At 38.3% G+C, this 27339-nt stretch overlaps 1 protein-coding gene and 1 long non-coding RNA gene across 4 annotated transcripts in view; one reads left to right on the top strand and one right to left on the bottom strand.

Annotated features, from left to right (window-relative positions):
* The first annotated feature begins 3 nt into the window (after positions 1 to 3).
* LOC141569973 (uncharacterized) lies at positions 4 to 2131 on the top strand. Of its 2 annotated transcripts, XR_012493726.2 has the most exons (3): positions 4 to 161; positions 277 to 598; positions 1453 to 2131. It is a non-coding gene; the product is annotated as an uncharacterized LOC141569973 (long non-coding RNA). The 2 variants fall into 2 exon arrangements; XR_016018536.1 differs by having other exon boundaries at positions 5 to 161; positions 277 to 2131.
* An 8168-nt stretch (positions 2132 to 10299) lies between these two features.
* SMIM14 (small integral membrane protein 14) overlaps positions 10300 to 27339 on the bottom strand; it is a 58572-nt gene continuing 41532 nt past the window's right edge. For both annotated transcript variants that reach the window (XM_019751960.3, XM_019751959.3), the window contains exons 3-5: positions 25435 to 25483; positions 15477 to 15619; positions 10300 to 13413 (exon numbers count right to left, since the gene is read on the bottom strand). In XM_019751960.3, the coding sequence (XP_019607519.1) occupies positions 13381 to 13413; positions 15477 to 15619; positions 25435 to 25483 (225 nt within the window). In that variant the 3' untranslated portion in view covers positions 10300 to 13380. The remainder of the gene's footprint in view (positions 13414 to 15476; positions 15620 to 25434; positions 25484 to 27339) is intronic.

Here is a 27339-nt window from a genome sequence, read left to right as displayed (position 1 = left end):
GGAGCTGCGAGCGTAACGAGTCCGTTTTCGCCGCGGGGCTGGATCTCAGGCGCCTCACACCTGCGGCTGTCAGAGGCGCGGTCTTGTCTGGCCTCGCTTCCCTCCCGGTGTACCGGTCTTGACGGACGATCGGCGCTAAGGTCGTGCCGCGTGCGCGCCAGGTCAGCCATACTCGGGGGCTGCGGGTGTACTGTGCAGGCTGCGGCCCAAGTGGACCGGAAGGTCCGGCCCTCTTTCCGGTCTCCCCAGCAGCCTGCTTTTGTTTTGTCCCAATAGACCCTGCGGGTCAGACCCGGCCTGCGGCTCACTCCCGTCCCACGCCCTCCAGGCCCCTGGGTCCGCCGCACCCTCCGGGCCCGCGGCCTAAGGTTTCGTCAGAGCCCTTGTGACCCGCCGCTTCTGGGAAGGAGGTACCTCATGTCTCGATGATGCTCAGACCAGTCATGACTGGACCGGTTACTGCCCCCGCCGTGATCCCTGGGAGGAGAAGCGGGACATCCCTGGGAGGAGAACCGGGACCCCCACGCCCTCCAGAGATATTTTCCTGCCAAATTCGGGATGTGGGGTGTCCGTGCACGATGTTTAGAATATGCAACATGTAAGTGTTGTACATGAGGAAGGGTAAAATTAACATACGGAGCTCCCTATCCACTTTTAATGTGGAGGGCAGTTCCGTTCCTCTTTCCCCACGCAAAGGTCATCTTAAACCAAAAATAAGAAAAAGTCATGACTTGGTTTCCCTCATTAAATCAAGAATTACATCATGTGACATAATACGTACTTGAAGTCAAACATCATCTTTAAATGCGTCATGAGGAAAGCGATTAGGAGTTTATAAAGACACATTAAAATACCACATAGATAATGGTTTTCTCGATAGGATCATGACGACGTTTAAAAAGCTGTTGAATGTTGGTTAAATACAGTTTTCTGTGAATTATAGAAAGTGTGATAGGATATGTAACGGTTGTACATTCTGTGCACTTAAATTCATCCATCAAATATTTAGTGTGTTAGACATTATCCTAGAGAACAAAGATGCAAAATGAATGAAAACCCAATTCCTTCTTCCAAACTCGCAGGCTAGCAGGAGGGAGAAACGAACAAGTAATTGCAATGCATGTGGTTAATACTATGATAGAGCTATCTTTTTTAACTTGGCATATATTAATACACAAATTTAAGTTACCTATTACAATTGGCTTTCTAATAAAAACCACTATTATATTATTTTTCCCTTTTTTCAATTCAACATTTTGCTACCTATTATCACTTCACATTCTTTGTTAATATTTTGATAATAATCATAATGTTCAAAACAATGGACTTTTGAATCTACAACAATTCTCAAAATGTGCTGACAGTCTTTGATATCCTTTCATCGGATCCAGGAGTTCAAAACATTTTCATGATAAAACTAATATTACTTCCTTTATTCACTCTGTGTCACAGGTTTACGGTGGAATTTTTGAAAGGCTCTTTGACGTGTGACGTTACAGATTGAATGCAGATTTATAGATTTATAATAGATTTACAAAAATGTAAAGCAATACCAATGTTCTTACTAATTTTTTATTTGGAAATATAGTAATTTTCATTAAAATATACTACTTATGTTAACATGTAGTGGATTTATTAATCACTTTTAAAGAATTAGTGTATTCATAATTTATCAGTTTTCATTTCTAATAGGGTAACCAATAGATATAATCAACAAGAAAAAAACTTTTGGGGGTCTTCAAATTTTAAATGTGTAAAGGAGTCCTGAGAACAAAAAGTTTGAGAACTTCTCGATGTAGGCCAATTATTTTCAAATTATGTGTCATGAAACTAAGTTTCTCTGGTGGTGAGTCAGCCTCTGAGGAAAGAGAATGAGCGGGAGGTTAAAAGAGGCAGGGCTCTGGGTCTCCTGCATGTATTTCCCTTCTCGAAATCACAGCGGTTTTACTGTTACCTGCTTTATATATCAATTTTCATGTAGTATTTCAATTTATAAACAAGTTCCTCTTACAATTTAAAAACCATTCATTCATTCATTCATTCATTCTGTATTTCCTCTAAGTATTTATTACGTGATAGGATTGTGCTGGTCACTAGGAATGTAATTGTGAGTAAAGAAAAATACATTGCCTGCCTTCATAAATTTTACTGTCTCTGGGGAAACAATCGCACAGATAAATGTAAAATTATAACTTTAGTAAGGGGAGATACATAGTTTTATGAGAGTATACAATAGGAGTATTTAACATAGCAGGTCAAAGATGCTTCTTCAGGTTATGATAATTGTGTTCCTAAAGGAAATACAAACACTAACTAGGGGAAATAAAGAGGGCAGTTAGAGGAATAAAACGAGTGAATATGGAGAGAGCAATTCAGAACTAATTACCGTTATCAAGAATTAGCATATCGAGGGCCAGCCCGGTGGCTCAGGCGGTTAGAGCTCCATGCTCCTAACTCCGAAGGCTGCTGGTTGGATTCCCACATGGGCCAGTGGGCTCTCAACCACAAGGTTGCCAGTTCAATTCCTCAAGTCCCCGCAAGGGATAGTGGACAGCGCCCCCTGCAACTAAAAATTGAACATGGCACCTTGAGCTGAGCTGCCGCTGAACTCCCGGATGGCTCAGTTGGTTGGAGTACGTCCTCTCAACCACAGGGTTGCCGGTTCAACTCCCTCAAGGGATGGTGGGCAGCGCCCCCTGCAACTAGAAACGGTAACTGGACCTGGAGCTGAACTGCGCCCTCCACAACTAAGACTGAAAGGACAACTTGAAGCTGAACAGCACCCTCCACAACTAAGATTGAAAGAACAACTTGACTTGGAAAAAAGGCCTGAAAATATACGCTGTTCCCCAATAAAGTCCTGTTCTCCTTCCCCAATAAAATCTTAAAAAAAAAAAAAAAAGAATTAGCATATCGAGGATAGTAGCCATGGAGATTCAGAGAAATAAACAGATTCAAGAGATGATCAGCGAATAAAAGCATTAGGACTTTAGTAATAATTATACACACCCTCCCTTCCCTGCCACACACACACACACACCCTCCAAGTGTGACTATACTATCCAGGCTTCTCACAATAAAGGTTAGTTTTGCCTTCCTTGCACAGATATATTTAAGGGAGTCAATTTCTAGCTCCTCAGCTTCCACAGGTCCCCTTCCCAAGTGATCTGCCTGAGAACAGTCCATTTTAGAAAAGAAAGGCTTACCTTTCACCCAAGCAAAACCTTACTATGATCCATTACCCAGGGATAAAATTATCCTGAGTATCAAAGACATAAACTGAATTCTGGTTTGGGGGAAGTCCCCTTCAGTGATTAATCAAGACACTTCAAATCTGTCTTTCCTCATTTTATACTTATTTTTGTTAAGGCTGAAGTTGAGAGACAGAAACAGGACAGTTTGGCCTATGTTTGGATGTTCTGTATTCCAAACAGAAGATGCCATATAAATTATGGCCTTGATTATTTTAAAAGCAACTTGAGTATTATGCAGGAATACTAAACCTTTCAAGAGATGTTAGATAAAATTTACAAGACTTAAAAGTACTTCAACTTAGTTTTATCAAATCTTATATTTTCCATGCTGTTGAATCATACTGATTCTGACACACTGGACAGCAGATGAGTTATCTTAGTGCTTTGGACCGATCCAATTTTGTCTGCAAGTTTTGCAAAATCTCTTGTAGTTTCTGCGTTGTGATTTTGCTGTCACTAGTGGCTTTACCTTGTATTAAAATAAATGGAGGTAGTTTTGAATCTGGGGTAGAGGTTCCACTTCATTTGCTTACAGATGGAGCCAAGTTAAGTGAAAAGGTACAAGTCAAGGCTTAAACCCCCTTCTGTTTCCCTGTTTATTTTCACCAAATAGAGAAAAAAGAATTAAATGACACCAACAGTATGGTTAGCTGAGCTTTTGAAGTGGGAGGGACACATGAACCTTTTTACGGGAGAGCATTAAGATTGCTTTGCATTTCAGTTCTTAAGAAACCATGCAAGACAGTATGGAGTTTTTAAAAATTCTTTTAGGAATATACAAGCAGTAAAGGTAGCAATTACTCATCTAGAATATGCCAGTGGGAGTGGATGGCTGCAGTTGTATGGAAAACAAGATCATTGGAGGAGAGATTAGGGGATTGAATATTGGAAGGATTGTCTACTTGGATATAGATATCACCAAAATCATGACAGGAAGAGTGCTGGAAAGTCAAGCAGAAAGTCCAGCACTAAAATCTTCAAGGAATGAGAACTGATCCAGAGGTCTCTAGATGACTGCAACAGACAGGGTATCATGTGGAATACTCCATCAGCATGAGCTTTCAGAGATGGAGAGTTTTAGGGAGGAGAGAGGGATAGGAGGGATAGCCTGGCAGCCAGAATGAGAAACTGGGAAGCAGCTCACTCTACATAGACATTCTTTGGTTATATAGTCTGGAAAAGAAAACAGCTCCCATTTAAGAGGGCAACGGGAGGATCAGTGCCATTAAGGAGATGCCAGCTTCAGAGAAAAGGTTGAAATTTTTGCTGATGATGGCCCTTGAGGTTCGGGATATGAGTAAGGGTGTGAGTGAGATTGAATCAGTTTAAGGGGATGGTTGAGTGATGACCTGAGGGCTTGGATTTCTAGTGGATGCTGACGAAATCGGTATAGGACACGACAAGATCTATCGTAATAGTCTCTAAGGCCAATTACAACAAAGCCATGAATATAGAGAAATAGTAAAAAGGTGGGCTTGAGGGAGCCTTGGCAAAAACATGCCGATGTCAGTGGTCTTCCTCTCAAACCTGAGAGTGCTGCTTATGCCAACAGAGGGTGGGCATCACTGTGGGGAAGTGGAGGGGGATCTGTGGGTATCCCCATACAGTTCTGTATACACTCTTATCTTACATCTTATCTTACATAAAATAACAATAAAAACCTCTCCCTCTCGCTCCAGACCCTATTCCACTCAAGTTACCGCCCCACTTCTCTGCTCCCATTCATTGTAAAACTCCTCTAAAGAGTTGCTTATACTTTGACTCTCCTTTTTACTCCCAATTCTTTTCCTTAACTACTCCAGTTGGGTTTTCTTCCTCATTATTACACCAAAATATCTTGTCAAGTTCAACCATTGAATCCTTTTCCCCAAAATGTTCAATTCTCTATCCCAATGGTTTGATTTATCAGTAGAATTTGACACCACTGAGCGGTCACAGGGTTTTTCTTCTTTCACTGGATGCTCCTTCTCAGTCTACTCTGTTGGTTCCCCTCTCTGAACACGAGCTCTCAATATTGCAGTACTCCAGGTCCCGGTCCTGGGATTTCTTTGTCTTTACTGTCTCTTTAAGTGACAGTCCCAAAGATTCAAATACTATCTATATTCTGTTGGCTTTAAATTTATATCTACTTTTATGATGAAATTTTAGTTCCATACATATCTATTCAACCACCTACTCAAGAGCTCCAGTTGGAGGTCTAATAGGCACCTCAAAATCATCATAGCCAATACAAGTATCATTTTTCCTCTCTGGCCGTGACTGCAGCTGACCCCTAATTCTGTTTAGTAATAAAATTCCCAAATTTCAGCTAGTAAGATATTTCTCAGAATGAAGACTACATTGTCTAACGTCCTTTGGGTATGCTCATATGGCTAAGTTCCGGCCAAGGGTGTGAATGGAAGGGATATGTTCAACTTCCAGGATAAACCCTTAAATGAAGAGACAGGCCCTCCAATATTTGCTTTCCCTCCTCCCCTCGGGCTGGAACACTGATTCAATGGCTGTTGTGGGGAACTAGATTTGAACATGCAGACAAGAACATTGGGTGGACCACACACCAGCAGTTTGAGACACTGTCTGAGGGGTCAGTGGAGCAATACCTGAAGCAAGAGTTTCAAACCCTAAACCGGTTATATTCTTGAACTATAACATGAAAGAGAACTGAAATCTATCTGGATTAAGCCACTACAGTCTATTCCAGCAAGTTAACCTGTATCTTAACTAATATTAGCTCCTAATCTGTTTCTTCTGCACCTTCATTTCCCTTACCATAAAACTTTCCCATCTCAAATTATATTACCAACCACCCTGTTGTTCAGGCCCCAAAACTAGACGTCATTCTTGCTTTCTGCCTTCCCTCTCATTTGTTGCCAGGCCATCAATATGGCCTATTGGCTTTACTTCAAAAATAAATCCCAAATCTTATCTCTTACAATTCACACTGTCACAAGCTTAGTCAAAGCTACTAGCATCTCTTATATGGACTCCAGTGGCTTACTAGCTTCCTGCCTCCCTTCTTGATACACATTTCATCTACACAGCAGCCAGAGTAAGATTATAAAGTCATAAATCAGGTTAGTCACTTGGTAGCTGTTGGGGTTATCAGATTGACTGTCGGTATGACAGTGCTTGCATTCAAGTAACCCCTATTTTATTTGATAATGGCCCAAAGTGCAAGAGTAGTGATGCTGACAATTCGGATATGCCAGAGAGAAGATGTAAAGTGCTCCTTTTAAGTGAAAAGCATCTATGAAGATAGTCCTAATTTTTAGAGGGTTCTAGTCAAGATGGTGGAGTAGGTAAACACTGCTCTCTCTTCCTCCCATGACCACATCAAAGTTACAACTAAATAATAGAACAGCCAACCTGGAGAACCATCTGAAGTCTAGCTGAACAGAAGTCCTGTAACTCGGGATATAAAGAAGCCACGTGGAGATGAGTAGGAGACATGAAATGGGCTGGCCCTCCATCCATATGTGGCGGTTGAGAATGAGGAGGGATATCTTGGCTGCAGAGATCCCCCTTGAGAAGCGAGGGGTCTCAGCCCCACACCCGGCTTCCCAGCCCAGAGCTCAAGTGCCGGGAAGGGGAATCAGCACAACAGCTGGCTGTGAAACTCAGCGATATTCCGTCCAGTCCTGGTGAGACAGAGGGCTTCTGGAAACCCAGATATCCTCTCAAAGGGCGCATGCACAGACTCACTCACACTCCTCAAGCTCCAGTGAAGAGACAGAAGATCAAAACGTGCCAGAGATGTATGGAAATTATATAAAAGTCTAACCACTATGTCATACTCCTGAAAGTACTATAAAATATCGAATGTCAACTGTTATTGAAAATGATTTAAAAATCATAATCAGATCATATGTCTCCCACCTCCTACCCCAGTGGCTTTTATACTCTTAATAAAATCTAAAATCCTTACTTTGGATTCCACGATCCTACAAGATTTTGACCTTATTTCTGATCTTGTACAGGTCATTTACCCTTATTCTGGTCCTTTGAAAATGCCAAATCTCTTTCAATCTCAGGGCCTTTGCACTTTTTTTCTCTTGGAAAACTGCCTGGATGTTTGCAGAGCTGCCTCATGCAGGTACCAACTCAAATCTCTTCAGGAGGCTCTCTCATCATGTTTTAATTTCTCTGTAGCAGTTAGCAGTCCCTGAAACAGTCTTACCTCATTTGTTAGCTTTTGTATTTGTCCCTGTAAATAGAATATAACCTTCTTGAGGACAGGAACTAAAAACAAATGACCTTACTACAGAATTTATTTTTCAGAACAGTCTATTTGTATGAGGAATGTTTACCCTATTAACATAATTTTTATCCAGTTCCTTGTAAAGTAGTATCCTACCTGTATTCCTTATGATAGTACTGTTTTTGTTTCCTTGGACTTTAAAAAAAAAACAAAAAACAATTTCCTACCTATATACAGTGTGAAAGTATTTTTTCTTTATGTTTGTCTTTAATCTGTAGAACTAAACTCAAGGTTTAGCATTCTTTATGGTCACTGGTTATCACCCTTAGCTATTGGAAATCACCTATAGATCCATTGGCCAAACTCCATACCAACTAACCCCATACCAGAATCACTGAGCTGTGGGGCCAAAGCATCAGTGGTTTTTAAAGCTCTCCAGGTGAGTGGTATGTATAGCCAAAGTTGAAAACTACTAGGTCTAATAGTTTGCTGTTTAGCCTTTCTTGGAATGGATTTATTCATCTATTCAAAATTTGCTTTACTGTTTACCTTTCAATGTTTTAAAATTTTGATTAGAAACTGCAATATTTTAATCTTCAACGTTTTTCATATGCCAGACACTGACCTAAAGGTGTCCATTCCTATTAGGGTGCATTCCTTCCAATGGAAATTCAATGGAAGTGTCTTAAATTCAGTGTCCATACAACTTAAGGTTTCGAAGTGTTTGTGTGTGTGTGTGTGTGTGTGTGTGTGTGTGTGTGTGTGTGTTGGGATGGTGAAGGCCTTTACATAATATTTATTTTGGGTTTTACAAAGCATTTTTACAAACATTTCATTTGATCCTCACTTCAGCTTGTTATGAAGTAGTAGTACATGTGATAAAGGAGGAAACTGATGCTCTGAATTAAGTGGGCTGCCGAAGGGCCATATAACTTGTGTTCCCTAGTCAAGGCATTGGCTGCTCAAAATACCATTAGTCTTGTAGTAATTGAAAACATATGAGGTGTGACAATTAAGTTTGGGAACTTTTTGAAACGATGTTGCTAACCTTTTTTGATATTGGATTATTTATTTTGAATTTGTACCAACTGGACAATAAACCAAGTTTACTATTTGGAGGTGCTGAGAAGGCTGCATGAAAAAGACGAAAACGACTTGAACTTTTCGCCAACAATTTATGGCTCTTGCATCACGACAATGCACCAGCTCACACGGGACTGTCTGTGAGGGAGTTTTTAGCCAGTAAACAAATAACTGTATTAGAACACCCTCCGCACTCACCTGATCTGCCCCCCAGTGACTTCTTTCTTTACCCAAAGATAAAGGAAATATTGAAAAGAAGACATTTTGATGACATTCAGGACATCAAGGGTAATATGACAACAGCTCTGATGGCCATTCCAGAAAAAGAGTTCCAAAATTGCTTTGAAGGGTGGACTAGGCACTGGCGTTGGTGCATAGCTTCCCAAGGGGTGTACTTCGAAGGTGACCATAGTGATATTCAGCAATGATGTATGTAGCACTTTTTCTAGGATGGGTTCACGAACTTAATTGTCACACCTTGTATGTATAATTGCATCAGGGAAGATAGTGCAACATTGAATGCAGAAGTAAAAATGATAACCCAACTTTCTTCTATTAAGCCAGCCATTAAAGAGATTTGCAAAATGTAAAACAGTGCCACTCTTCTCACTAAATGGGGGCACCAACTCTATACATTGAGATTCTGAACTGAAAAAAATGACCAGATGAAATGGCAGGAAGCGAAAAATTTATTTTATTAGAATTCCATTTTCTGGGAGGAATACTAGTATTCAGAATCATTAAATGAAAACTTAGTTTTAATGGGGATTCAGCTGTCCACTTACATATATATGACAAACTTTAGATTGAAATTGTTAACTAACTCCAGGCAATTATGTATTTCATGAATTTTGCTATTTTAAACAACACTGAAGTATTACACAGGCACTGATATCATAATCATGCCAGAGCAATTTTACCATTTTTCACATGTACACAGTTTTAATGATTTTTCAGTATCTGGATCCATTCCAGGTAACAGAACAAAAGCAAATTTTCACTTTTGTATGTTTAAGTACAGTTATATGTCTAGCTCTTTATGGGTAATATGTCTGCTCAAATAATTAACTCAGTTGAATTTTATTCCTTCAAAGCAAATGTCTATTGACCCTGTATTCTAGGAAGAAATAAAAAATAATAATGAGGGGCGGCCGATGGCTCAGTTGGTTACAGCGCGAGGCCTGAACAACAGGCTTGTTGGTTCGATTCCCACATGGGCCAGTGAGCTGTGCCCTCCACAAGTATATTGAAAACAATGAGCTGCCACTGAGCTTCCAGAGGGGATGGCTCAGTTGGTTAGAGCGTGAGCTCTCTACAAGGTTGCCGGTTCAATTCCTGGATGGGATGGTGGGCTGCGCCCCCTGCAACTAAGATTGAAAACGGCAACTGGACTTGGAGCTGAGCTGCGCCGTCCACAACTAGATTGAAGAACAACGACTTGGAGCTGATGGGCCCTGGAGAAACACACTGTTCCCCAATATTCACCAATAAAATTTTTTTAAAAATTTCCCTATATAAAACAAAAAAATGAAAGAATAACTGCGGTACTTTACTAGAGATTTTTAGAATTCCTACTTCTGAATACTGGCCCCATACTGCTATTACATAAATATTTTTCTTATAACTTCAAGTTCTCTTTTAGGAAAGTCTTTAGTTGGGGGTAAAAAGTTTTTCAAAAAAACTGTTTAATAACGGATGTTAACATTTTACTAGGCAAGATACTGTTTTTTCTCTTCCCATAAAAACCAAACAGAAAACAATGAATGTTACTAATGTTTTCTATTTATTCATTAATAAAAAGTGCATAGTACAAGCCCTTTATCCCAATCCAAGTACTCAGTAAAAGATTACAATAAACCCTGGGTGGCACAGACATGATTTGTTTGGCATGGTTTAAACATTTAAAAACAATTAACATTTAGTATATTACGTGACCACTTTTGCTTTTCACAAAGTAATCATCAGACATGGTAACAAATATGTATGGTTTTTCATTTAGAGATATTACAATGTTAAGACAAAACCTACTGCAACAACAAAAATTTAACCCATTAACTGAGAACTCTCATTTTTTCTTCAAGTTGCTGTTTTGTGTCTTAAGCTGAGCTGGTCAAATTTTAGCACATATTCATTTAAAGTGACAGACTTTCATTCAGAATGATAATTTCCAAGGTTCCTTTAAAAATGTAAGAATTTGGTAATTCCATAAACACTATCATATCACATACCACAAAAACACAAAAGTAACCATGGAATAGCTGAACTTAATAGTTACTTCAGAAAATCTCTGCAAGTTGTTTAAAATATGACATGCTGACCATGGGATAGTGCTTGGATAGATACATAATAAAATCTTTTACTACACACAGTTCCAATGTTAACTTTTTCCATATGGAAAGCAAAAAAACAAGTTATTTTGCATAAAAGAACATTAAATGATTAAGACAAAGTAAACTCTTAATGGCATTGGTGGAATGTGTAAGAGCGTAAAGTGATTAAAATGTGATGATTCGTCTTTTTCCAGATTATTTTAAAATGATTGGTCATAGCTCAGGTGAACGTTTACAAGCCAAGTAATGAATATGAATGTGCTCAATAAAAAATTGTTTAATAAAGGATGTTAACATTATATGTAGAAGCTTTAAGAGTTAAAAATAAAATAAATTATAGTTAGGTTAATAGGAATACTTTATATGCAGTAGTACACTGTCTATTTCAGGACAACAGAGAAATTTTATAAGCAAGAAACCCAAGACTAAATGCTCCCCTAAAAACTTTTGTTACTGGTTAGACAGACGGTCAATATAGGAAAAGGTTAATTTCTAGATGTAATGTCCATAAAGTGTGTGTGACAGAAATGAAGAACCAGGAAAAAGAATCTAGATTTCTGGGTCTCGAGCTAACACTCGACATTGTTTCCAAGCCATGGCCACATCTTCTACCAAAGCCAATTCTCGATTATTTGTGAGCCATTGATATAGTGAATACATCCATATTTCTGCTAGAGACTGGCTTTCGAGCAGCTTAGAGAACAAATATGCAAGCCTTCCAAGTTCAGGGGGCAAGGGCAGAAAAAGGAATGCTTCTAGGCATTTAGCTCCACCTTATACCATTTGTGCCCTCTGGGTTTTAAATACTTTAACAGCTGTACAGCTGGGAAGGCTTCCAGTAGGCCACAGCAAGAAGAAAAACCTTAACTCTAGTGTGTGTTTATCCAGGATTTGACTTACCTGTGTTACGATACCCCTCGATTAGCACAAGTAATTAAGAGTAGATTATGTTAGTTCAAGAAGTTGAGCACAAAGCCAAGATGCACAGGAGGAATGCAAGCAGTCAATACTGGATTATATAATGAGATGAAGCCCTTACAATGTTTATGGCCCAGAATGTAATCATAATAAAGGGAAGAAAATACCCTAAGAGCATCACACAATTGTATTAGAGACTCTATTAAACAATACAATGATATAGAGAAATTTATTCAATTCATACAAGTAATTTCTCAGTTTGATACAGTAAAAAGCTAGACAGTCTAGGGGAAAAAAATCCTTACACTGATAGCAAAATATCTTCTAGCCCTCATAAATCATCTGCAATCACTTGCTAGGAAAAAATTCCATAATCACATAGGTCATGCAGACTTTTAAAAAACGCCATTTATATTCATTTTCTTTCAAACTGACCCAACAATGGAACCATTTACTTTTTATACATTTCAAAATTTTACCTATATTGCTCCTCCCCGACCCAATCTATCACATTACCATACAAGAATGAGATAAGGGGTTTACTCCTTTTCCCTTGGAGTAAAGCAGGAATTCATTAAATATTTTTTTTAAGTCTGAAGGATAACAAAAGATTCAAATTTTTTTCTTCAAAGAAAAAAATAGAGCAAGTAAGTAAATAGCATTCAAATGTCAGTATCCAAACAGGACCTCAATACAGCTGTAAGAGAGTTTAAGAGGGAAGTGTTAGAACAGAAAAGCTTTGTGAGAGCCACCCATTTTTAAAATAAATTATAGATTAAATTATTACTGTATAGATTATACCTGGCAAAGGCAGAAAAAAATAAACTATTTTCCTCCTTTCATGAGCCTTGCAAGGCTAGTGTACAGTGGCTTCAAATGTCATATAATGGACTGTAAATCATCCACCATATTTAAATCATGTTTAAAGTTTTCTTAATATTAGACATTTTTATCAGAATAAAAAACTTAGTAGACAATTATTTCATTTTTTTCCTCCTCCTTTTCTAGTCACATAAGCCAGTTTTAGTGGATGATACAGATTTCAGCTGTAACTTGTAAAATATTCCAAAGGCTGCCACAGTCCCAAGAACTAGAGAAAACTGCCACCCACAAATAAACTACCAAGGTAAATGTAAATACAGTGTGGTTCTAATTTTATTTCATACAATCTCAGACAACCCCAAGTAAGTTTATAAATACCTATGAAAAATGCAATTTTAAAACCAATCAAAACTATTTAAAATATTTAAATGCAGAGATCTCAAATTTCCTTCAATCAAGCCAAAAATCATCACAGAAATTATGATCATGGTTACAAACAGAATGAGTGGAATGTGTAAGTTTAGGATAACCAAAAGGCCCATGTAACTTTTTTTAATAGAATCATTTACTCAAATATACTGTAAATAGGAATGGTGATAACACAGGAAGCAAAAATAAGCTTGCAAGTGAAATTTCTAGAAGCTCATGAAAACAATACCATCCCATATTGCAGATGCAAAAGGAAGAACAGTTCTAACGGGGTTAAGAGTACTCTGGTCATCTTCGTTCATTTGGTCGTGCAAGGTGTTAACTATTTTCACTTCCCATATCCCAGTTAGTCCACAGGTGGGGCTGGTGGATCCTGTCCCTGGTGTTAGAGAGAGAGAAATTATGGAACCGACTGCTTAAATCCCAGTGCACCCAATCTAACACATACAGTAAGAACTGAGCAGCAGTGCCCCCACCTTCCCATCCCAGATCATAACCTTATTTGGACTTTTCATGTTTTTGCACAAGGGAACACTAGATTAGCACTGTGATTCCCCAACATTTGTCTCATTCTTCCCTGTGGTACAGAAAAATGGAAAATGTGTAACAGTGATACGTTTGGGGTGAAACTGCTCCCCTGACAACTCCAGAGGTGATATTTAAACCAATAAAGGTAGTTTCATCCCTCTTGCTATGCTGATTGACTGAGTACAGCACAATCAAAGTGAAGCTAGAGACTGTTTCTCTACAGAATATCAGTGAAGACCCACTGGCTCCAGTCACTATTGGCAGCCATGTAATGACCACAAAGGGAGCCCACCTCGGAATGAAACTAGGTCTTTGATGACACTGTTAAACCTTCTAAACACTGACCGTACCTCTGGATATTCTGATATGCAAACCAATAAATCATATATTTAAACTAGGTTGAGTTAATTTTTGTGACTTGCAATAGAAAGCCCTGAACTACAAAGGAAAGCTCAGCACTTGTAGGGCTCTTCAGGAAGATTCCATTTGTTTACTCTGACATGCTAACATGAGGCCCTAGTTGAGGGTGATCAATTTTTCTATTTGGAATTAGCTGATATGTTTTCTTGCTTATTCTTAGAGCAGTAGGACTACTATTCCTAGAATTCCTACAATGAACTAAGATTCAGGGTACTGTAATTTTGCATTTCTGTTACTTTTAATGGCTTCTAAGTCAGCTTATTAAGTTGAATTTCTTTAGCTCCAAACACTGAGGAAGTTCCTCTTTGATATGAAATAAAAATGTACATAGAGAATAAGAAAAAAGGCTAAGGAGAACACACTTTATCAAGATTATACAGGATGTTTTATGGATAACCCCCTCTCCAAGAAGAAACAAAAATAAATTCCAGGCTTTTTATATAGTGTTAATGATGCCTTCTTTCTTAATTAAATCAGTCACTATGTTACATATGTACATGTTCTAATCCTAAAGAAACCAAAGCACTGACCAATTAACATTACACATTAGCTTTCTCTTGTGTAAAAAATAAGTCTAACTGAACTTCTTCCCTATATTAACAACACAAGATTAGGGAAAAGAAGCAGTTATTTTGGGAATTCCACATGGTGAAGGCTGAAAAAGGTAGTTAATGAGATAATTTGGTGTTCAACAAGTGAACCCATAATGGAAATATTTCTAAAGAGATAATATCGAAATCAAATAAAAAATATATGTATAAACACTGATTCTGAAAATGATTAAAAGGAATCCTTTAATGGAGTTTCCATCAAAAATAGTACCAAAAACTCCCTGTTGGGTCACTTTATCATGTTTTTTTCATTTAGAAGATTCTAAAAATGGTTGTAATCATGACTATCAAGATTTATCAACATGAATGATTCCTACCTCTGCTTTTGCCAGCTCAGTTGATGTACTGTGATGCAGAATTGGAAAAATGAGTTTGAGAGAAACAGGATGGGAAAACGAGGAAAACAGGATATAGCCTTATAGGCGCAGTGACTCTACTATATTTAATAGCTAGGACAGAGGAAGAAAATGAAGTAGGGGTGGGGAACATTTGGCCTGTAGCTAGTATGAAAATTTAGGGAGCTGGAAGCATGAGAAGCAAGGGATCAACTTTGAGTTGGATAGCACTGGGGAGTATAGGACTGAGATTTGAGAAATATTGTTGTAGATTATCATGAACTGGACTTTTTATGTTTCTCATGAGTAAAGATTGGAAATCATTTTAAAATTATTTTTTGGCTACTGTGCTGCTCTCTCTATGTAACTTCATGAAGACGAAGCCATTTGAGCTTGCAAGATTTGCTAGGAAGACATAGGAAGAACTTATTCCATGAATGAAATCTTCCTTTTCCTAATTTCAGATATTTCAGTCAAGACAAACTCATCCCCCTTCCCAGGCCACAGTCATCGCCCCCTGTAATGGGTTTCCAATCCACAGCACTTACACTATGAGGACTCGTTGGCTTTCCAGTTAGGTTGGATCCTCTTAGATTAGGAGGTCGCAGTAGAAACAAGATCACAGCAATAACCATCCAGGCCATCAAGATCATGGTGATACTGATGCCATTATCAGCGGAGGGTCCTGGCACTGAAGACAAACAAAAAATGTATTGCAACAAAAACTGTAGCGTGATTATAATACTGTTAGATAAATGTAAAAACAATTGCTTAAATGTCAACTTCAAAAACTATATTAATATAAAAAGTTGTATCAACAATTTTAAGAAATACAATTATGAAGTATTACGTTTTCAATTTCTCTTTCCTCCTGTGAGGAAATCTAAATGGTAAATGGTATAACAGTCAAATCCAAAGTCTATTAAATGAAAATTTTAATAGTGCATTTCTTAGTATTTTAGAGTAATAGAATCCTTTGGGAGTTTGATAAAAATTAAGGACTCTTTCCACCATGAGAATCCATGTACACACATTCAACAATTTTGCATATAATTGTGGAAGTTTCATGGACCCACAAAGCCACTAATCCACAGATATACTGAGATCTACAGAACCCCGGTTAAAATCACCTGGTATACAGTAAGGACACTCTAATTTGGGTAATGTGGAGGGGTAGGTGTGGGGGGGGGGGGCAGGGGACTCTGAATTTTAATTACAGAAGCAGCAAGAAAACTAGAACTTAAGGAAAAGGGAATATCAGTATAATATATAAAGATCCCTTTGATGATAATTTGAAACAGAGATATAAAAGTGGCCTTTTTTTTTGTAAAACGAAGTTGGATTTAGATCTAGATATTTTAAAGTCGACCCATTTATCAAGAGAAATAGGCCAGGGGTGTGTGTAGGTATCAGTCTTTCCCAGCTCCTTGAGGCAGCCACATCTTATTCCGAATAACAAGTACCTACCACAGCGCCTGGCCCAGGGTACGAACTTAAAAAATTTCTAATAAATGAAACAGATTTTTTTATTGAATTATATTAGAGAACACAAATGTCAGAAATGAAAATTACAGAAGACTGGAATTCTAAAAAATACATAGTATCTCTAGTTGATTATTACAATAGCCCATCAAGACTATAGCTGTTTGGTTTTGTTCTCCTTGCCTCAGGAAAAAGTGAAAGAAATCCAGACAAACGATGTTCAAACTAAGCTGAGGCATTGCATTGGGAATGGGCCTAGGGCTCACTTCCAAGATATGGAAGGGATGCGTGGTGTTGCTGAAGTCAAAAGATTAGCGATCAAAGGGGATAGAGTCAAGCAAAGAGCTGAGCTAGCCCAAGAACAGTCTGGGCAGGAACATAGCCTCTGTCCGAACCCCAATCACTTCCCCAGAAACAGCTAACGTAATACTGAGTCACCAGAATTGCACTACTCACCACACAACTCATCAGCAGTTTTGTTTTCTCGATAATCCATATCCATTCTTTCCCTTGTTCCCTCCAATCATAATGAACATGCCTCCCTTCATAACTAAGACCAATTTCTTCACTTGAGCTTTGGATCCCATTGCTCTTGCAGAGATCTATCCACTATCCTTTCTCTTTTGTGTATTCAACACCCCCTTCTCCATTGCAGCCAACCATAATCAAGTTTCTCCCATCTTTGGGGGAAAAAAAGTCCCTCCCTCAATCCCTTTCTCTGTCCAGCTATCAAAGCTAACATCTTGAGAGCTGCCTACATTTCACAATCTCACATTCACTTGTCTGGCTGGTATCCACCTCCATCGTCATTCAAACACCTCCAGTTAAGCCTACGGGTTAACTTTAGTCCCCATTTCCATGACCATTCTCTCCTTTTGAAAAATACTTTCTTCCTTTGTCTTCTTTACCACTGCCTGATTTTCTTTCTAACACTTAGCCATTCTTTTACATGTTCGTTTTCCTTTTCCTGGCTGTAAAATTTTAGAATTCCTCATGGTCACTTTTAGGTTCCCTTCTCTTCTTGCTCTACACACACTGTCAGCCTCACCCGTAGCTTCATTTACCTTCTGGATGGAGATCACACCTAAATTTGTACCCAGTCCTGACCCTCTGAACTTCAGACCCAAATCTCCAATCATCTATCCACATCAATAGTTCTCTGTATTTTTTTTATTTTCACATCAACAGTTCTTAAAGCGTGGTACACATCAGAGCCATTCACCAGATTCCGAAAAACACAGGTGACTAAATCCCACCTCACACTTAACAATCTCAGGATCCCTAACTCAATCCATGAGCATCACCCCTGCACCACCCTCCATGCCCCACCAAACTGGGTCTCCATTCATCCAGCTGCCTTGGCCAGAAACCTTTTGTCCTCTCTCAATGACCCTTTACTTAACCCATCATGAAGTTTCTGTCCATTTTACTTCCTAAATATTACTCAAATCTGTCTACTTCTAGCTCCACCCCCATACTTGCTCAAGCTACAATTACTTCTTGTCCAATGGCCTCTTAACTGATCTTTCTATAACTATTCTTGCCTCCTGTAATTCTGTCCTCTATGCTGCTCCAAGAGTGATTTAAAAAAAACACACACAAGTATTATCTATTTTTACTACTAAATAATAGCTAAAATTTCAGTGGTTACTTTGAACCAGACATTATCTCTTACTCCTTTTAACAATCTTATTTTATGGTAAGTACTATCGTATCTTCATTTTATAGCTGAGGAAACTGGGGAAAAGGGGGGTTAAATCCTAATGTCATGTAGTTGGGTTTGCGGCCAAGCTGGGATTTAAACACAAGGTCTAGTTTCAGCGCCTGTGCTCTTGACCTCTCTGCTACGTCATAATCTCTGACAGTGACACACAGTGAGGCAGACCCTGAAAAGTATTAGTCCTGAAGGTAGTAAAATTGGAAAATACAGCTTTAAAACAGACTTTTGATAAAGAAGCTTATAACTAACTTCTAAAAAATCTAGATTATTTAAAGTTAGTCAAAGAAAGATAACTACCTTCCATACATTATCACCTTTGACAGTGTCCGTCTATTTCAGAAATAAAACACTTTATTGTATAGACCAGAGTGTAACTCCAATGCCAATTCTTATGTTATTCAATTTGGAAAAAGGGTCCCTTACTTTTTGATACTCTTTTCAGTAAAAGATTCAGAAGCTTCAGAAAGTTGAATCTCAGAGCACAAATTTACAATTCATATTTCTGGACAAAGCAGCCCTGATACAATGTCCACTCCCTTTTAAGACTCTATAGTGATAATATGACTTGTAGCTCCCTGTAGCTGTCCCCTGGCTTGGTTCCTATTGCAGCCTTTCCTTCCTGCATTTTGCTGCCAGAAAAGTCTGCTTAACACACTGCTCTTCACGCATCTCTGCTGACCAACCCAGTGACTCACTCTATACTGCCTATGCTTCAACGCTGAACTTTCAGCCTGGCCTTTCCGCAGATGATGTGGCCCACTCATCGATATTAAGTCTTACCATTTCTCAGAACGAGCATCCTCTGCTCTAGCCAACCCTACACCTTCTTCCGTGGCCTGGGCATCAGAATAGCCTCTGAGGACACCAACACCATAGAGTCTAAGATCCTGCCTCACACTATCTAACTGAGGAGCAGCTCAGGGATGGGGTCAGGAAACAACAGTAATTTAAAAGCTTTCCAAATGAAATCTGACGCAATAGTCAATGCTAGTCTGGCTGACAGCATTTGCCAACTTTGGAAACTCACCCTAGGGGTACTCATTTTTCCCTTTCTGGCCTGTTCTTACACCATTTATTCACCTATATTCTACACCCCTCTCTCTTCTGTAAAAATCTCCATTTCCTCTGCTCACTCTTTCTTTTCTTCTCTAGATTAGTGTAGCATTTTTAGTTTGAAGGGATGGTTTCCTGTTTCTCCTAATTAGGTCATTAGCTTTTTAAGAACCGAAACTTTCTCTTAGCTAAATAATCTCTATGCCTCAGTTTTGTTACCTGTGAAATAGAAATATTACCATCACCTATCTCACAGAGTAGTTGTAAGGATCAAAACGGTCAGTACATGAAAAGCACTTAGCACAGTGCCCAGTAGATAGTAGGTATTCAATAAAAATTAGCCATTACCAGTATTAGGGTCAACTACAGCACTGAAAAGTCTGAGTGCAGATAAACCCTACTGGGAATAACTAGCCTGGATAAGATGGTGAAGAATGGAAAAGGGTCAAATACAAATGGTACTAGGATGGAAGAAGCACAACACTTCGTGACTGACTGAACTGGTTACCAGCAGCAACTGGAGGAGGAAGAAAAAGAAGGATGCCTCTAAAATTTCTAAAGGGTCGTAGTATGCAGTAGAATCTCTCTACTTAAAAGACTAAGTAGATATAGTTTTCCAGACCTCCAAGACTTAATAAGATCATTTTCATATTGTTTATTAATTGAAGGTCCATCTCACAATAAAGGGTAATAGATGAACCAATTAAAGTCGAACCTCTTAATCACAGCCAATGTTTTTCATTTATAGCAGTCTCACAAAGTTAAGACTGGCTCTAGAATGTAACAAAACACTGGAACAAACCTAAATGGCAGCCAAGAGTGTCTGATTAATAAATTACGGTACAGCTATACAATGTATACTATGAAACTAAAAAAATGTTAAAGGAAGTCTCCGTGAGATATGCTTTTTTTTTTTTTTTTGATAGGTAAAAAAAAAAGCAGATGAAGAACAGTGTGTCCAAAAAATGGGGGCAGCGGAGACAAATAACAAATTTTGCTTGTACATACATATGAAATTCTGGAAACATATATACACAGAAGACTAATAGCATCTAGAGATAGAGCTTGGGTAGATGGGAGAATGAGTAGGAAGACAATTTTTCACTGTACACTAAGTTCTTGACTTTTGAACCATACGTAAAATTAAATATATTGAATTAAACTAAAAAGTAGCTCTAGTATAACAATACCTGACATCAAATTATACTACAAGGCTACAGTAATCAAAACAGCATGGTACTGGCATAAAAACAGACCCATAGATCAATGGAACAGAATAGAGAGCCCAGAAATAAATCCATGCCTATATGGCCATTTAATCTATGACAATGCAAGCAAGAATGTACGGTGGGGTAAAGACAGTCTATTCAATAAATGGTGCTGGGAAACCTGGACAGACACATGCAAAAAGATGAAGCTGAATCACCTCCTTACCCCACATACAAAAATAAATTCAAAATGGCTTAAAGATTTAAATGTAAGATCTGAAACCATAAAATTCCTAGAAGAAAATATAGGAAGAAACTTCACAGACATTACCCGGAGTAAATGTTTACTGATATATCCCGTCTCGCAAGGGAAGTAAGAGAAAAAATAAACATGTGGGATTACATCAAACTAAAAAGCTTTTTCACAGCAAAGGAAACCATCAATAAAACAAAAAGGGATCCTACTGAATGGGAAAAGATATTTACCAATGATATATCTGATAAGGGGTTAATATCACAAATTTATAAAAAACTCACTCAACTCAACTCCAAAAAAACAAACAACCCAATTAAAAAATGGGCAGAGGACATGAAGAGACATTTTTCTAAAAAGGACATACAGATGGCAAACAGACATATGAAGAAATGTTCAACCTCACTAACCATCAGAGAAATGCAAATAAAAACCACGATGAGATACCACCTCACCCCAGTCAAAATGGCTATCATCAATAAATCAACAAACAACAAGTGCTGGCGTGGATGTGGAGAAAAGGGAACGCTGGTGCACTGTTGGTGGGAATGCAGATTGGTGCAGCCACTATGGAAAACAGTTTGGAGGTATCTCAAAAATCTGAAAATGGAACTACCTTATGATCCAGCAATCCCATTCCTAGGTATCTATCCGGAGAAATCCAAAACTCCAATTCAAAAATCTTTATGCACTCCTATGTTTATTGCAGCACTATACACAATAGCCAAGACATGGAAACAACTGAAATGCCCATTGGTAGATGACTGGATTAAGAAACTGTGGTACATTTATACAACGGAGTATTACGCAGCCATAAAGAAGAAAGAAATTTTACCATTTGCAACAACATGGATGGACCTAGAGAACATTATGTTAAGTGAAATAAGTCAGACAGAGAAAGACAAATACCATATGATCTCACTTATATGCAGAATCTAAAGAAAAGAATAAGTGAATGAACTAATCAGAGACAGTTTTGGAAACATGGAGGAAAAACTGAGGGTTGCTAGAGGGGCGGGGGGGTGGGGATAAGGGAAAGGTGAGAGGTTTAGAAAATAGTCGGTAACCACAAGATTGCCACGGGGTTTTGAAAATTAATTTGGGGAACGTACAGAGGGATAGTGGATGGGGGAGGGGGGTTCACACAGTGTGAGGGATATAAATGATAAACGTCTGTTTTGCTTTGTCTTGTGCACCTGAAACTAATAAAAAAAAAAAGTACCTCTAAAATATATTGGGGTTTGGAGATACTGGGTATCTGAACTGAGTCAGATTTCCTGAAATATTGAGGAACAAAAACGAATGACCCTGTGGAATGAATGAATCACCGAAGTCTTTCTGTGATTATTCACAGTCCCCTATGAGAAGACCCACTTCCTTCGTATAGTCTCAGAACTCATACGCTACTCACTCTGTGACACTGCATGCAGCTAATACACGCAACCATTAGGAGCAGCTATTTTAAGGTGAGCATGGAGAGGTGAATGGGCCTTTAAATGATCTGGCCACTGGGGATTTTATTGTGATAACTGGAAAGATGTCAAATCATGAAAATGTAAAACACTTTGTACACCAAAATACAGTGTTCTGTTCTACTTAAGGATTAAGTCTTTGGTTATAAGCAAAACAGGACTATTATAAATAAGAAGCCAAATGGAATATTCACAATGAAGCTATTAACTTAGCTGAACACAGGATGAAAGAGAAGGAGGCTCTACAAGCTGGCCAATCCTGGGGGATTATTTCTACATACTTTTACAGGTTTCCAGCGGAAAAAGTGGAAATAGAAAGTGGACAATGCATCAGCAGGCTTTAAGCCTGTAATTTTTGGTTTGTATACAGTAATTACATTATCTTCACTAAAGCTACCATGTACTTCAGAAGTAAGTTAGTGATAGAGCTGGTTTCCATATAACTCTTTATACGAAAGGCAGTCTTTCAGAAGAGTAAGCAGACTGATTCTATACTGTTCTGGAGACCAAACTGGGGTGGACATCACAATTAAGTGGAACTTAGCTCATTATAAAGAATCACACAGCAACTAGATCTGTTAACAGATTGCAATCAGATTCTGCTGCCTCATGAAGTAATGAGAGCCCTATTCAATTAAATCATCTCAAATACATGCAACACACCATGGCAGGCCCAATGGGGAATGTGATATTGTGATATAATAAGAAATACGTATTTGGTTTGCATCCTGGTCCCTCAAACAAAGCTCCCAAAGCCCTTGGAATTTCCTGAGTGATAATAGGACCGTCTTTTGTTATTCATAGCATGTTTCCACGAAAATAAGACCTAACCAGAAAATAAGCCCTAGCATGATTTGTCGGATGACATCCCCTGAACATAAGCCCTAATGCATCTTTTGGAGTAAAAATTAATATAAGACCCAGTCTTATTTTCAGGGAAACACGGTAATAAATCCCTTTCAACCATGCCTGAGTTTATGCTAATGAGGTGATTCTTGTTGGGCCCCTATATAGCTTCAGGATGCGGGCTGGTAACCAGAGTTTAACAACCAGTGTGTGAACAGAGGGTTGGAACTTTCAGCTTTATGCCCCCACTTCTAGGCAGAGGAGAGGGGCTGGAGATCCAGTTAATCACCAACGGCCAATAATTTAATCATTTGTGCCAATAGAATGGAACCTCCATATAAACCCTAAATAATGGGGCTCAGGTGCTTCGTGGCTGGTGAACATATGGAGGTGCTGAGAGGGTAACACACCAAGAGGAGACAGGAGAGCTCTACACGCCTTCCCCGCAGACCTTGCCCTATGCATCTTTTCCGTCTGGCTGCTCCTGAGGTGTAGCTTCTATAATAAACCAGTGATAGTAAATGAATTGTTTTTCTGAGTACTGTGAGCCACTTTAGCAAATTACTGAACCTGAGAAGGGGATCGTGGGAACCTGTTTTATGAAAACAGCATGAGCTCATTGGAGAAAATTTAGAATATACAGAAAAGGTGTTTCTATTTCCCAGAGGAAACAACTGCTTAAGCCATTTAAAAATATGGCTCTCAGAAAGGATTTCCAACGAATGCTAGAACTGAGAACTGGGGGCGGGGGGGGGGGCGGGGGGGGAACTGGTCAATATGACTAAATTAATATTCAAGATCTAGAGTTTGTCTTTAGATTAAGGAAATGAAATTTCACTCTGAAATAAAGAGTATATTTGGTTACAGGTGGGGCTGGCTCAAGGGTCACAAATACCCCAAATGTAACACACACTAGTTTTCCTGTAAGAAGTTCAGTAAGATTATTTTCAACTGGACGAACAAGTTTTAGCTTTACCTGGTAAGGCAAACACTTCAGTTGCTTATCAGAGGGCATGATGTAGATTAATGAATGCTACTGAAGAAGCGACATAAAGAAACATGAAGTGAGGGCCCCACCACCCACCACCCTAACAACCTAACACAACATCTGCACATTACCATTACCTTCTTGTCCAGAGCCTAAAATTATTACCCTGTTGCACCAACGAACTACATTTTGACAAAATTCCTACTTTAGGCAAGGCACTGTACCAGCTCCTATTTCTTTAAAATGTTATAGTTATGGAATTTGATGGGACACCCAGTTCACCCAGCAGTAGCAACAATTAATATCATAATAACAAGCCCCTTTGTAGTGGTACCTTACTGTGTTTTTACTTTTAAATACATAATAATGTAGAGCTTAGCTTCAGAGATGTTAAGTATAAGCAACTAGCCTATTAATAAATGCAATTTAGCACTATGTCAAAAGCCTTAAAATGTGCATACAAAGGATGTTTAACTATTGCTTATAATAGCAAAAAAATATATCATCAACCTAAGATGCCAACAAAAGGGAGTCATTTAAACACTGATTAAATGACCCATAATAGATTATTATTTAGTCAGTAAATATTTTTCATATAAATATACACTGATATATTCATAACATACTAGTGAAAAACAACACCTACAAAGCAATCGATGATGCCACTTTATAAGTGTACATGAAATCTAACTATGCCGTTTTCACCATCCGGTGAACGTCATACTTCCATCCTTAACAGTCGAATTAATAGAGCACAAGACTGGACAGGCTTAAATGTTAGTTATTAATTCCCCTTAAAGTATCCTGCATGTTATTTCTGTCCTGAAGAATGCCGCACATAACGGCCACTGAGTCTGTCAGTTCCATTCACTATGCAGGACCCACCTTCCTGCTCTGATTCTCACTTTACTATCACCACTGTATAAAGCCACACGGAGAGAAATCTCCCCACTGCCCATCCCCCCTTGAGAATGCGAATGTCAGAACCAAAGGAATGACTCCACAGGCTCCCAAAGCTTCCAAACCTCGGGAAAAAATGGCCTTTTCCTTTACTCAGAAGTTCTCAAAGCTGCCAATGGATGAAAATACATGTTGAGGAAAGTGTGAGGGGTTTGTGCTAGCAGCCTCAATGTTCCAGTTCAACCAGCCAAAAGTGCCCTGTGACACGTATATTTGCCAAGAAAAAGGTCTGGAAGAGTTTACACCCAGTTTGTCAACAGTGTTTACTTTTAGTATTCTGGAAGTTTCTCCTTTTCTTTCTTTCTTTTCTTTGATTTTTATAAGTTTCTTTAATGAACAGGGTTTGTTTTTGAGGCAGGAAAAAAAATTTTTTTAAGTTAAAAAATTAAATATTTAGTAGAAAACATGTTACCAAGAACCATTTCCTTAAAAAACAAACTGTAAGAAAAATTTTTGACATTCAGTCATTTGGCCTCTAATTCTGCCCCCAATACCAAGCCTCCTCCTGTCCCAGCGTTACTTACATTCTTGAAGACATTCCGTGTCTGTGCAGTAGGACTGGGACTGTCTCAACTACAGTGAAGAAGAAAAAGGAACGTTAGCTACTGGACCTCACCAAAGACGGATACTATATATTAGAGAGATCATGTTTTGTTTTTTAATGCATGCTACCATCGTATACATCATACCTTCAAAATCAGATAAATGCAGAACACATTGAGGGGCTGTTCAGTTTGGGGGGATTTCTCCTACTCAAAATAATTTTCAAATATACTGTGATTCTACTGCAATTCACCTGTTTGAATTAAGGAATTAAAAAAAAAATCACCTATGACAGAAACTCCTACTGCCTTACGTTATTAGACTTCCCAAAGGAAAACCGCAATACTGTAGAGGAGAGCTACTAGAGAGAACAAACTTTGTTAATGTGGGTGTTTTTTTCCCATTGAAAACTAAAGCAGATAGAAAAAAAATAAGATTCTATTTGTAGAAAATACACCTTTGAAAGGGAAGAACACATATTTTTTTCCTTTTTGTTTACCTCTGTACAAACAGTGGTCGGATAAATAAACTAATAAAAACGAACACCACAGGGGTAGAGGGTGGGATGGAGCAGCAGGGTGGGCTCTGACAACCATGGGAAGTTAGGTGGGAAGTTCAAGTTTTCAATGCCTATCTTTTTACATTATCTAATTTCAGAACCATATGATTATCAGTTTTAAAAAAATTAAGAAGAAAACTATATATCAATAAATATATATCATCCTTTTATGAATGTTCACCCTATGCTGAAGCCTTTTGGGATGTTTAGAAATGATAATCTCATTAATCTTAAAATAGAGATGATTACATAGTAAAGAGAATAAGGAGCATGCAACTTTTCAAGTCAGCCTCAATTCAACTACAACTTTTCAATACACCCACTCTCACAACTTGTGATTGTTTGGGGAAGCAACTATAGAGCAGTGTGCTTAGCTAGTTAAGCATCGGTTCTGCAGAAAGACCGACTTGTTTTAAAGTCTGGTTCTGCAACTTTCTAGAGTTTCAAGACCTTGGGCAAATTCTTTAAGAACTCTAAGCTTTAGTTTCCTCATCTGGTAAGATGGGGATAATATTACCTGAATCTGATTAAAATAGATGATACATGTGAATTGTAGTAACAATCCAAGAAACACTAGCTATTATTATTACTGTGCCACACTAATTATGACCTTATCTATACTAATTATTGGAATTAGCTAGACCAATCATTTTGTAAACTGTTCTCTAAGATGATCCAGCTTGCCCTGGTGTATACCACTACATGCAATCCTACTGAAGTAGAATGGGAAAACGGCTCTTAATGAATGTAAAAATATGCTGCATATCTTAATGCTTTCTAAAAATGAAAGGAAATCAACCCCAAAACTCTTAAAATCACACATTCTACAGGTATTATCAAAAAGACAAGAAATAACAAGTGTTGGAGAGGCTATGTAGAAAAGGGAATTCTTGGTGCACTGTTGGTGGGAATGTAAATTGGTGCAGCCACTATGGAAAACAGTATGGAGGTTACTAAAAATTTTAAAATAGAACTACCATATGATTCAGCAATTCCACTTCTGGGTACTTAATTTGAACAAAAACTAATTTGAAACAATAATTGCACCCTCATGTTCACTGCAGCATCATTTACAATAGCCACGGTATGAACGCAGCCTAGGTGTCCATCTACAGGTGAATGAATAAAGAAGGTGTGGTCCATATACCCAACGGAATCTTATTCAGTGATAAAAAGAACAAAATCTTGCCATTTGCAACAACACAGGTGGACCTTGAGGGCATTATGCTAAGTGAAATAAGTCACACAGAAGAAGATAAATACTGTATGATCTCACTTATATGTGGAATCAAAAAACAAAAACAAAAATCCGAGCTCATGGATATAG

Source organism: Rhinolophus sinicus, chromosome 1 (assembly GCF_057876585.1).
Source record: "Rhinolophus sinicus isolate RSI-liver-muscle chromosome 1, RSI-T2T, whole genome shotgun sequence".
NCBI classification, from domain to species: domain Eukaryota; kingdom Metazoa; phylum Chordata; class Mammalia; order Chiroptera; family Rhinolophidae; genus Rhinolophus; species Rhinolophus sinicus.
Note: the sequence above shows the minus strand (reverse complement) of the source record. Positions and strands in the feature narration are given on the sequence as shown.